The following is a 12,460-nucleotide window of genomic DNA, read 5'->3' on the forward strand; positions in this document are numbered from 1 at the left end:
CTTTTGCTTTTGTTTTGGATTGAATCCTTTGTTAACATTTCTTTGCAACTGCATTTATTCCAATTGATGGATTGTTTCATCTTTAAAATATTGCTCACTTTTCCTTTTCATGCTGCTTTCCATCTTGTTGCATATACTCCATCAGCTCCCAACATTCCAAGCCTTTATAAGCCATTGCAAACTTAAAACTATTGAGCGGAGGTACCACTAAATCTATCCCCATTATTTACAAATGACAAGAATCTAGGAAATCCATTTAAATTCCCAATGAATAGTAGAGAGAAAGGATTACAGTGTTATTTCTCTACATTTCAAAGACACAGTATTTTAATTGGTTGTTTTCTAAGTATTTTGTTCACAATTTGTGTTTCCAATTTTCAAAGGCAAGTTATTAAATGTTTCTGGTGTGGAAGTGCAAAAATGCCGCAAAGTAATAACACTAGACCGAAAAGCTGCTCTTGAAAATCAACAGTTTATATGTACAATTGGAGAAACAGTAAATCTACAGGAAATTACAATTCCGCTTACACTTAAAGGTGGGTCTACAATTAAAGTTAGCTAAAAATTGGCATTTTCATGTTAGTTGCTTTAGTTGGTATGAAAATGGAAAACCAAGTTTTAGCATTAACTTCTCTTACATTATATACATGAATACATGTAATAGTAGTTTGTTTCTATGTTAAAAAATGCAACAATAATATTTATTGATGATAAATGCAAAAAATTATAAGAATGATTGATAACATTAAAGCATTTTGCTTATTTCCATTTTTAAACCACTTGCCCTTCATACCTTAGTAAAAACATAGGTGTTGCTAAATGCTTATCCAAGATTTCTAGGAATTGTAAGAGATCCTAAGCTAGTTATTTTGCTATTTTAAAGTTTATCTTTGGAGAGACTTTTGAACTCTGTTAGATATGAAATCTTCCAGCCCTACTTCATTTTCCCTTCAATGGGTGGAAGTCAAATTCAGGAACACATCATGTTGTGAATTTTGCAACATTACCATGTTCACGTACTAGTAATTCTGTGACTCACTATGGGAAAATTTGGAGAATAATTAATTGAAGAATAATATTGTTTTTTGCACAAACATGAGCACAGTTCAACATCCTTAATGCTAAACATATGATTTTTATTACTTCGATTATTATTAATCTTTCATTTATGGATAAGCCACATTGATAAATCATTCTTGAATAAAGTAAAATGAAATATCATGAATGGAATGGAGAATCTTTTCCTGATGGGGACTGATGACAAATCAAAAAAAATCGCAACCAGTGAAAAACAGCCTAATTTGATTTTTAAGAGACAAAACTGAAATATTAAACTCACCTGCTGTTTTAATGAGTTGTCAGAGAGTCAACACTCTCTGAGCACTGCACTATTAGCGAATCAGTTCTGAGATAGTGTCTGTGCTGTCAGAGGGTCAGTAATGAGGGAGGACAACACTGCCAGTTGTGTTATCTTTTGGACAAAACATTAAAGAAAAGAACCACCTGCCTGTTCAGGTGTGTGTAAAAGATGCCAAGGGACTGTCAAGGATTGATGTGTGGTCAGAATACATCCTTCAACATCATCATTCATGTCATTGGCCACATTCAAAATTCAAAAAAAACTTTTTAAAAAAGTGCATTACAAGAGCTACTCTGTGATGCTGACACAACTGAAGCAGAACAAAAGAAGTGGTCGTGAAAGGAATAGCAGGTTTACAGTTAGTGAGGATGTCAAAAGAAATGTCTCCTGTAAATGTGAGAGCCGAAGGAAGGGGGTAATGGAAGGATTGTTGATGCCAAGTCTGAAGTAGAGAGCTGCATGACAGAGCAGAGTGCCTGGAAGATGTGAAGAGGATTCTTACATTGACAGCGCTGACCGCTTGGTTTCTCTGCCTGGCATTGCTTTCTATGTTGCTAGTGACAGCTGTTTGTCTCAGGATCTTGCTGAGGTTCAGTGAGTCAGATTAGAATATAGAACTATACAGCACAAAAACGGGCTCTTCGGTCCACGATGTTGTGCCGAACATGATGCCAAATTAAACTAATCCCTTCTGTCTGCCTTTGATTCATATTACTCCATTCCTTGCACATTCATGCGCTTATCTAAAAGGTCCTTAAACACCCTATCCTATTTGCCTCCAGCACCACGCCAGCAGCGTGTTCCAGACTCTAACCACTCTCTGTGTAAAAAACTTGCCCCCATATCTCCTTTGAAATTCCCCCTCTCACCTTAAATGCATGCCCCCCTAGTATTAGACATTCCAACTCTGGGAAATAAAAAAATCTCACTGTCAACCTTATCTATGCCCCTCATAATTTTATAGACTTCTATCAAGTCTCCCCTCAGCCTCCACTGCTCCAGAGAAAACAACTTGAGTTTTTCTAGCCTCTCCTTAAAGCTCATACACTCTAATCTAGGCAGCAACCTCTTATGCACCCTCTCCAATGCCTCCACATCCTTCATGTAATGTGGCAACTAAATTTGAATGCAATACTCTAAGTGTGGCATAACTAAAGTCTTAAAAAGCTACAACATGACATTCCAACAATTAAATCTAGTAACTGGTCAGTTTTGGGTCAAGGGCTGGAGGTTCCCTATCCCGGGTACAGACAATGAATGCTGGCTTTCCCGTACATGCTCACATCCAAAAAAGGAATATGAAAAAAACCAGGTCTCTTTTGTAGTACTTGCAAATTTAAATGCATCCTATGTAGAATACTACAACTGTCAGCTAAACACTTAAGTTGCCTATTATGTATGAATTAGCCATTATGCTTCTAAGCACAGCAATATAGTTTATTAAAAACAATAAACTCATTTGACTTTACAGGTATAGCCTTAGCACAACTTGACCAAATGAATACAACAGAGCAGGTGATTGTTAAGTGTGCATCCATCATTGGACATACTTTCACCACTAAAATGCTTCGATATATCTTACCTGAAGGTGCTGAACAAAAATTGAATCAATCACTTATCTCTTTGGTAAAATCACGAACACTTGAGTGTGCGTCAAAGACTGATGAAGGTTTTACTTCACCGATGGATGAAAATGAAGATACCCATCTCCTTCAGTGTTTCTGTATCCATAGTCCAGAATCTGAAGAACATCTACACGAAGATGACAGCGATGAGAAAGGTAAATACATGGAAATTTGCAGTTTGCAATTATTATTTTTAAAGATGTTGCGGTGTCTCAGAACATAACAGCTATCTATGCGTAATCTGGTCCAGAAGTAAGTGCTACAGTTAATCTTTTATATAATAAAAAGTCACAAGTTATTTTGCAATGCACTTAATCCCCAAAAGGTATGAAAGAACTTGGATGACAGTGACAGAAGTTTTTTTTATGTCAAACAAAAACTAGTTGTGGGTTTGTTTTGGTGAAATATATACCAATTCATATTTAACATGGTAATTTTAAAGCAACAATAATTAGTTTTCACTTTTTTTTTCAAATTATTTACAAATGTAACACTTGCTGAATAATTATGTGGCCTATGTCAGAGAAGTAATACATCATCAGACCAAGACTAAATGAAAAATCATTCACCTTGCTATGTAAAATATGATAATAAATTATGTTTAGCACATTATGTATATAGAGGCTCTTCACCAACAAATATAAGTTCTAAATATTTTGCTGAAAAGTGCTGCACACTCTGTGGTCCTTCTGAATATATCACAGTTGAAGAGTGCAGAAAAACTAATGAACATGAATCATTTCTGAATGAGATTAAGAGTTTATCTCATTCCCCTGTATGCAGGGTAAGTTCCCCATTAGATAATAGTATTAAATTGAGAAAAGCACCCTAGGGTTAATGACGATTGCATTCAGGAGAAGTATTGTGTTAAAAAAATCCAATGTTTGGGTAAACTGCAATTGTGGCAAAATATATGCTGAGAACATGAGAATGATAAGTATTTGTATGTCGGTAACTAAATCGCTATAAAATCATGGATGATACATAAAAAACAATTAAATGTTGTAGAACCTGACAGGATGCAATATTCTGCAGTGCACCCTTTCTAATAAATCAAACTTTCTTTTTTTAAAATCTCAGTTACAAGCAGTGCTCAAGTTTGCAATTTTTCCCATGCAGCATGGCTACCTTACTATTCAGGAAATGTTCTAATTTAATTTCTCTCAACCTACTTTCAAAGGACAAAAAAACCCTGCAGATGCTGGATTCCAAGGTAGACAAGCAGGAGGCTGGAAGAACACAACAAGTGAGGCACCCTCAGGAGGTGGAGAAGACAACATTCCGGTGTAACCCTTCTTCAGGATGGTGCAAAGGGAGCTACAGATAAAGGGGGTGAGGGGACAGAGTGGTGGGGTGGAGATACCCTGGTCCCCTTTATCTGCAGCTCCCCTTACACCTACCCCAGTCATGAAGAAGGATTACACATGAAACGTTGACTTCTCCATCTCCTGATGTTGCTTGGCTTCCTGTCTTCTTCCAGCCTCTGCTTACTTTCAAAGCAGATTAAAAAAACAGCACAATGTCTTGAGTTGATCTCCAACTTCCAGCCATGATACTGCTAATTAGTTCTCCTGATGAGCTCCATTTAATCATTTTCAATCCTGCAACCAGCTTCAATGTGCAGGTAAACTGTTAGGAAATATGGAGATAACTTTGCCTCCATGCACCTTCCCATAGTGAACTCTGTTTAACTTTGATTTAACCTGCTTATACTTCTGGATATAATTCATTGACTCTATCCCAAGATTTCAGTTTGTACAAAAGGAGGAAAGTCAATAGTAGAAGTGTGTGATGGCTATTGCATCAGAGTTTTCTCGAAACTGTAGACAAAGAAAAGGCTTCAATATCTACCAATCTTCCTGATAGCCCCATTGAAGGAAAAATCCTTGTCTTTTGTTTGGTAAACAAATTTGCACCTGGTGCTGCTTAGATCTGAATAGGAAAAAAGTCTTAAGCCTTCTATCAATGGAGGCACCTATTTTTGCCATTTTGTCAAATACAAAGAAAATATCACTCCTACCTGATTAACATTGGATTACAATATTGCTACTTGCTCCAGGTGCAAGACCTCTATTCCTTAGGGATAAATCTGGAAGATAACCCAAAACCCCAGGGATTGTAAAACAGGCTGTGTGATAGTGGAGACTTGGTAGGCATTTTTCTTCTGAGGCAAGTGTCATGGTGAGCATGAGAAAAGAGATGGACTTCATTTAGGAATGGGTTGAGTTATTGTCCCCTGATATTATATTCTTCTCAGCTGATGACTTATGGATGTGCATGTAAAATACTAAAATTACAGGCAGGAAGTTCTGAATCTGATGGGACTTCACCACCCCTAACATCCAGGTACCATATTTAAAAGAAAACAGGCAGCATTAGTGCTCTGAAATCCTTGAGCATCACTCAACCTTTGCCCATCTCACCTGTTCACCCTAAGAGATTTAAGGAAGAGGCAACAATTTAGCAATCCCTTCATAGATATTTGCTGAAGGCTATCCAGGAGAGAAGGGAAGTGTTATATCTGTGGATGGCAGCAAGAGGCCATCTCAGCTGGCAAAGGTAGCTGGACAATGATGATTGAGGTAGCTCAAGGGAATCCGCTTCCAATGTCACAAGAGAATGTCACTTCACTGCAGCTACCAATGTAGCATTACTGGCACAACAGTGGTACTGCCTCTTAAATATCTGCCAGGGTTCACAATGAAAACATAAAAGGAACTATCAGGCTTGGCAGTTCATGCATCGTCAGGTCACTGACCGGTCATCAAAGAGAGCAGAATCTGATAGCTTTTCAACAAAGGCTTACATGGGGCAAAGACACAACCACTAAAGACAGTCTTTAGAGTTGAACCTTCTTTTGTTTTCAACCTTACCTGTCTGCCTAAGTTGACTCTTAACTGCTGTCAGGGCAATAAATGTTAGCCTAATCAGCAACACCTACATTCTTATGAATAATTATAAAGAAATCTGTGGAGACAGAAAGACAGTCAGTCAATATTCTGGGTCCCATGTAACTGTTCTTTCGAATTGAAAGAGGATGGAAAATGATTTTTTTTGTGCTGTTTGCAAGTTAAGAAGTAAGCAGAGTGAATAAACTAGATGGTGAGGGTGCCCAGAGCGAAGGCCAAAGCAGTGCTAACGTAAGTGGTGAAACAATATAGTTGTAGAGTAAGTGTTAATGGTAGGTTTGAATAGTAGGAAATAGATTAGCTCTGCTGACAGCCTATCCATTTAAACAAGGCAATGTTTTGTGGTTGTCAGTTTTCAAAATAGAGGACAGCGTTCATGTTCTGGAGTTGTTGAACTTTATATTGAGTCCTGAAGGTAATAAAGTCTTTAAGTAGAAAGTAAGATGCTGTTCATTCCGTTTGCATTGGACTTTGCATTGCATGTCAAGGACAAAACTTTTAGCATGAAAACAAGATGGTGTATTTGAAATGACATGAAACTCAAAGGTTGGGGATCATTCGTCTGGACAGAATGGAGTAGTCACTCAATCTATTTTTAATGTTATCAATGTGGTAAAGACCCCATGTGAGCCATAAATATCTAATGTGTCTTCCTTTATGTTGGTAGGACCAAATGCAATCTGGATGACCATTTTGCAGAACACTTCCAATCTGTTCATAAAAATAACAACAGCCTTCCAATTGCTTGCCATTTCAATACACCATCTGCCTCACAATGTTAGGGGAAAAGGCAAGAGATTGGCACCAAGTTAAAACGTGCCTAGAGCCAGTATAGATAGAATGAGCCAACTGGTCTCCTTCTGCACTGTAATAATTCTTTGATATTTTGATTTATGCTAAATTTCCATCCTTAACTGGTTACAGTTTATCAGCAAAACCCAATACAAGCTGAAGGAAGAACACTTCGTTTTCCACACTTGGGCAATGTACAATCTTCAGGACTCATCATCGAACTCAGCAACTTCAAAACATACATTCTGTCCTCTATTTTAATGACCCCCAGCCCAACCAATGTCTTATTTACATGGGTTTGCTCTCATAGAGCTGACCTTCTTTCTGCTATTCTTACCATTAACATTGGGAATCAGTTTAGCTCAGTTGGCTGGATTGTTGGTTTGCAAAGCAGCGTGATGCCAACAGTGTGGGTTCAGGTCCTATCACTGTTTTGAGATTATCACGAAGGACTCTTCTTCTCAACCTCTTCCCTTGCCTGAGGTCTGCTGGCCCTCAGGTTAAATCACAGCCAGTTGCTTCTCTCGCTAATGAGAAAGCAGCCCCTAGGGTCAGGTAAGACTATGATGACACAACAACAACAACCATTAACAGTTACTGCACATCCATATTTCTCCTCTGCTACAATTAGCAATCCCTTTGTCATTAGATCTGAGAAAACTCAATATCTTTTCCACTTAGTCCTCTTTTCCCTTTGTCAACAGCAGAAGAAATATAATTTTCCAATGTCCTTCAGTCCAGAACTAAAGTAGTCATTGGATTCAAAACATTAACTTTGTATCTCTCTGCACGGATTCTGCCAATCCTGTTGATTTTCTTCAGCACTTTTTTTTTCTTTCAGACGTCCAGAATCCGCAGTTCTTGTTTTTTTTATATATTTAATATCTAGCTCGTTACACTCATGTCATATGAATGAATATATTTTTTAGCAAGTCAGCTCAAAGAGGAACTTCTCTTTTGCTTAGGCAACAGAAATGTCTCCAGGTAAATTGCTGGGCAGAGATAGCAGAGATAGTCAGTGTTAATTAAGCATTATCCTAAAGTCCTGGATGGAATATCAAGAGAAGTTTAATAATACAATCATGGTTGCTAAAATAGGACTCCGAATTTAGATTTTGCATTTGTGATGCAATGTGTGTAACTTAAAATAATTTGTAATTTGAACTATTGACATGGGGCTTTTGAATTTGTCTTTAAAGAGGTTCAACAATTAACTTTCAGTATTTTTGTAGCCATGGTGATTTTGTTTTATTGATACAGAGAGAGAAAGAGACTTCCTGGAGAATAATAGGATTTGTTTTCATGGGTGGGTTTTACATATGAGCAAAACAAATTCAGAACAACCTCAGTTATCCGAACATCAATTATCCTAATTTCAGATTATTCAAAAAGATCTCAAGGTCCCGTAAAAACATTACATACTAAATCAGAAAATTTTCTTGTACACACTTAACAAATTTCTCTCCATCTAAACCGTTAACATCATGGCAGTCCCAGTCTATGTTTGGAAAGTTAAAATCCCCTACCATAACCACCCTATTATTCTTACAGATAGCTAAGATCTCCTTACAAGTTTGTTTCTCAATTTCCCTCTAACTATTAGGGGGTCTATAATAAAATCCCAATAAGATGATTATCCTTTTTGTTATTTCTCAGTTCCATCCAAGTAACTTCGCTGGATGTATTTCCGGGAATATCCTCCCTCAGTACAGCTTTAATGCTATCCCTTATCAAAAACGCCACTCCCCCTCATCTCTTGCCTCCTGTTCTATCCTTCCTGTAGCATTTGTATCCTGGAACATTAACCTGCCAGTCCTGCACATCCCTGAGTCATGTTTCTGTAATTGCTATGATATCCCAGTCACATGTTCCTAACCATGCCCTGAGTTCATCTGCTTTCCCTGTTAGGCGCCTTTCATTGAAATAAATGCAGTTTAATTTATTAGTCCTACCTTGTCCCTGCCTGCCCTGACTGTTTGACTCTCTTATGTTCTCAGCTGTACCTGTCTCAGATTGATCTCTTTCCTCACTATCTCCCTGGGTTCCACCCTCCCATCTTACTAGTTTAACTCCTTCCAAGCAAATCTAGCAAATCTCCCTGCCAGGATATTAGTCCCCTTCCAATTTAGGTGCAAACCGTCCTTCTTGTACAGGTCACTCACTTCTAACCCAAAAGAGATTCCAATGGTCCAAAAATGTGAATCCTTCTCCCATACGCCAGCTCCGCAGCCATGCATTCATCTGCTCTATCCTCCTATTCTTGCCCTCACTAGCTCGTAGCACTGGGAATAATCCAGATATTACTACTCTTGAGAACCTCCTTTTTAAATTCCTGCCTAGCTCTCTGTAATCTCCTTTCAGAATCTCAACCTTTTCCCTTCCTATGTATATGGTTCCAATGTGTACAATGATCTCCTGCTGGCCCCTCTCCCCCTTGAGAAGATTCTGCACCCTCTCTGAGACATCCTTCCCCTTGAGAAGATTCTGCACCCTCTCTGAGACATCCTTGATTCTGGTCCCAGGGAAACAACACATCATTCTGATATTTTTACTGCTGGCCACAGAAACGTCTGTCTGTACCTTGGACTGGAGAGTCCCCTAACACAATTGATCTCTTGGAACCCAATGTACCCCTTGTTGCATTACAGCTAGTCTCAATACCAGAAACCTGGCTGTTCATGCTACATCCCCCTGAGAATCCATCACCCCCTATATTTTTCAAATCAGCATACCTATTTGAAATGGGTAGAGCCACAGAAGGCTCCTGCACTAGCTGCCTACCTCTCTTACCTTTCCTGGAGTTAACCCATCTATGTGACTGTATCTGCGACTTTCCCCCCTTCCTAAAACTGCCATGCATCACATACTGTTGCTGTTGCAAATTCGTCATTGCTTCAAACTGTCTTTCTAACCGATCCATTTGATCTGATAAGATTCACAAGCAACAGCATTCATTGCAGATATAATCCGCAGTAACCCTTAAACTAACCAGCGAGAAATAGGGTCCCTCAAAGATCAGCAAGGCGGCCTTTGTGTGGAGCCGCAGAAAATGGGGGAGATACTAAGCGAGTATTTTGCATCAGTATTTACTGTGGAAAAGGATATGGAAGATATAGAATGTTGGGAAATAGATGGTGACACCTTGCAAAATATTTATATTACAGAGGAGGAAGTGCTGGATGGCTTGAAACGCATAAAGGTGGATAAATTCCCAGGACCTGATCAGGTGTACCCTAGAAATCTATGGGAAGCTAGAGAAGTGATTGCTAGGCCTCTTGCTGAGATATTTGTATCATCGATAGTCACAGGTGAGGTGCCGGAAGCCTGGAGGTTGGCTAACATAGTGCCACTGTTTAAGAAGGGTGGTAAGGACAAGCCAGAGAACTATAGACCAATGAGCCTGACCTCAGTGATGGGCAATTTGTTGAGGGAATCCTGAGGGACAGGATATACATGTATTTGGAAAGGCAAGGACTGATTTGGGATGGTCAACATGGCTTTGTGAAGGGAGTCAAAGGGACCATTTTAAGCTGTGAAGGTCAAAGCTTTATTTTCAAGTTGAGGAAGAAGTTATCAGATTCTTGTGACTGACAGTTGAAGCCAGAGTTAAATTAAGCCCTTTAGATGTGGTAGAAAGGGAATTCTATTTTGTGTGAGTACTATAGCCTTTCTCTCACCAGTTACCAGAACTCTGCTGCAAACAGTGAAGCACATTTTGCTTCAGTATCTTTTTTCTCTTGCACATGCTCCTCTCCTCACTATTATTTCTTTCACCTCTTTATCCCTCTGCTATCCTTTGCATGCCATCAGCGTTATTCAACTTTGAATTCATTTAGCTGTAACTAGCACTTTGCCTATTCCCATCCATTAATTGCAATGCTACCCTACAAGGGAGAAGTAGGATGAATGCAGTGGAAATGATAAAAGTTGACCACATCAAATGCATCCTAAATTGTGAAGCCATATTACACCCTGTCCCTTTTCAGTGAAATCTCACCCTCTTACACAATGCATGACAAAGTTCAGCTCCATAATACTAACTATTAATTCTTGTCAATGTCTTCCCTTTTTGGACAGGCAAATACAAAGCACTCAGAGGGCAAGGGGCTGAAACAGTGCAGTGGCTCAGTGGTTAGCACTATTGCCTTACAGTGCCAGGGGCCTGGGTTTAATTCCAGTTTTGGATGACTGTCTGTTTGCATGTTCTCCCTGTTTCTGCCTGTTACTGTGGTTTCCTCCCAAAGATGTGCAGATTAGATAGATTGGCCTTGTTAAATTGCCCTATAGCATCCAGGTTTGAGCAGATTAGGAGGATTCGGCAGGGTAGATATGGGATTATGGAGCCATGGGGGCTAGGTCTTTGGAAATTCAGTGCAGATTTAATGGGCCAAATGGTCTCTTTTGGCACTGTAGGGATTTTATGAATTAATGAAACAAGCCAACATGAATAAAGGTATAGAGTGTGGTGCTGGAAAAGCACAACAGGTCAGGCAGCATCCAAGGAGCAGAAGAATTGATGCTTCGGGATAAGCCTTTCATCAGAAATCAAGGCTGAAAAGCTTCAGGGCAGAGGAGATGACCTGGGCGGGTACAGTGAGAGGGGGACTCACTAAGATCTTTACAGAGAGAGGAAAATAACTTCTTCAAGGTAGGCATCCTTGGAAGATACTTCGCAGTCAGGTTAAAATCAACTAGTAGAAAGTGAGGACTGAAAATGCTGGAGATCAGAGTCGAGAGTGTGGTGCTGGAAAAGCACAGCAGGTCAGGCAGCATCCGAGGAGCAGGAGAATCGATATTTTGGGCATAAGCCCTTCATCAGGTCAGGCAGCATCTGAGTAACAGGAGAATTGATGATTCGGGTATAAGCCTTCATCAGGATTCTGATGAAGGGCTTATGGCCAAAACGTCAATTCTCCTGCTCCTCAGATGCTGCCTGACCTGCTGTGCTTTTCCAGCACCACACTCACGACTCTGATCTCCAGCTGATCTGCAGTCCTCAACTTTCTATTGAATAAAAATATAGCATCACTTGAAATAACTTAGCAATTACCACTTCATGTGCCATTTATTTTTTGCAGGATAATAGACAATAGAAAATAGACAATAGGTGCAGGAGTAGGCCATTCAGCCCTTCGAGCCTGCACCGCCATTCAATATGATCATGGCTGATCATTCCTAATCAGTATCCGCTTCCTGCCTTATCTCCATAACCCTTGATTCCACTATCTTTGAGAGCTCTATCCAACTCTTTCCTAAATGAATCCAGAGACTGGGCCTCCACTGCCCTCTGGGGCAGGACATTCCACACAGCCACCACTCTTTGGGTGAAGAAGTTTCTCCTCATCTCTGTTATAAATGGTCTACCCCGTATTTTTAAGCTGTGTCCTCTGGTTCGGCACTCACCCATCAGCGGAAACATGTTTCCTGCTGCCAGAGTGTCCAATCCTTTCATAATCTTGTATGTCTCAATCATATCCCCTCTCAGTCTTCTAAACTCAAGGGTATACAAGCCCAGTCGCTTCAGTCTTTCAGTGTAAGGTAATCCCTCCATTCCAGGAATTGACCTCGTGAACCTACGCTGCACTCCCTCAATAGCCAGAATGTCTTTCCTCAAATTTGGAGATCAGAACTGCACACAGTACTCCAGGTGTGGTCTCACCAGGGCCCTGTACAGCTGCAGAAGCACCTCTTTGCTTCTATACTCAATTCCTCTTGTTATGAAGGCCAGCATGCTATTAGCCTTCTTCACTACCTGCTGTACCTGCATGCTTGCC

The 12,460-nt window shown here is 39.7% G+C and overlaps 1 protein-coding gene across 1 annotated transcript in view; it reads left to right on the top strand.

Moving 5' to 3' along the window:
• The window catches only part of LOC132817350 (adenylate cyclase type 10-like), a 187,519-nt gene that overhangs the window by 92,221 nt on the left and 82,838 nt on the right, over nucleotides 1-12,460 (top strand). The window contains exons 18-19 of the mRNA XM_060827758.1: nucleotides 384-536; nucleotides 2,832-3,161. Coding sequence (XP_060683741.1) covers nucleotides 384-536; nucleotides 2,832-3,161 — 483 coding nt within the window. The remainder of the gene's footprint in view (nucleotides 1-383; nucleotides 537-2,831; nucleotides 3,162-12,460) is intronic.

This window comes from Hemiscyllium ocellatum, chromosome 7, assembly GCF_020745735.1.
Source record: "Hemiscyllium ocellatum isolate sHemOce1 chromosome 7, sHemOce1.pat.X.cur, whole genome shotgun sequence".
Lineage (NCBI taxonomy): Eukaryota > Metazoa > Chordata > Chondrichthyes > Orectolobiformes > Hemiscylliidae > Hemiscyllium > Hemiscyllium ocellatum.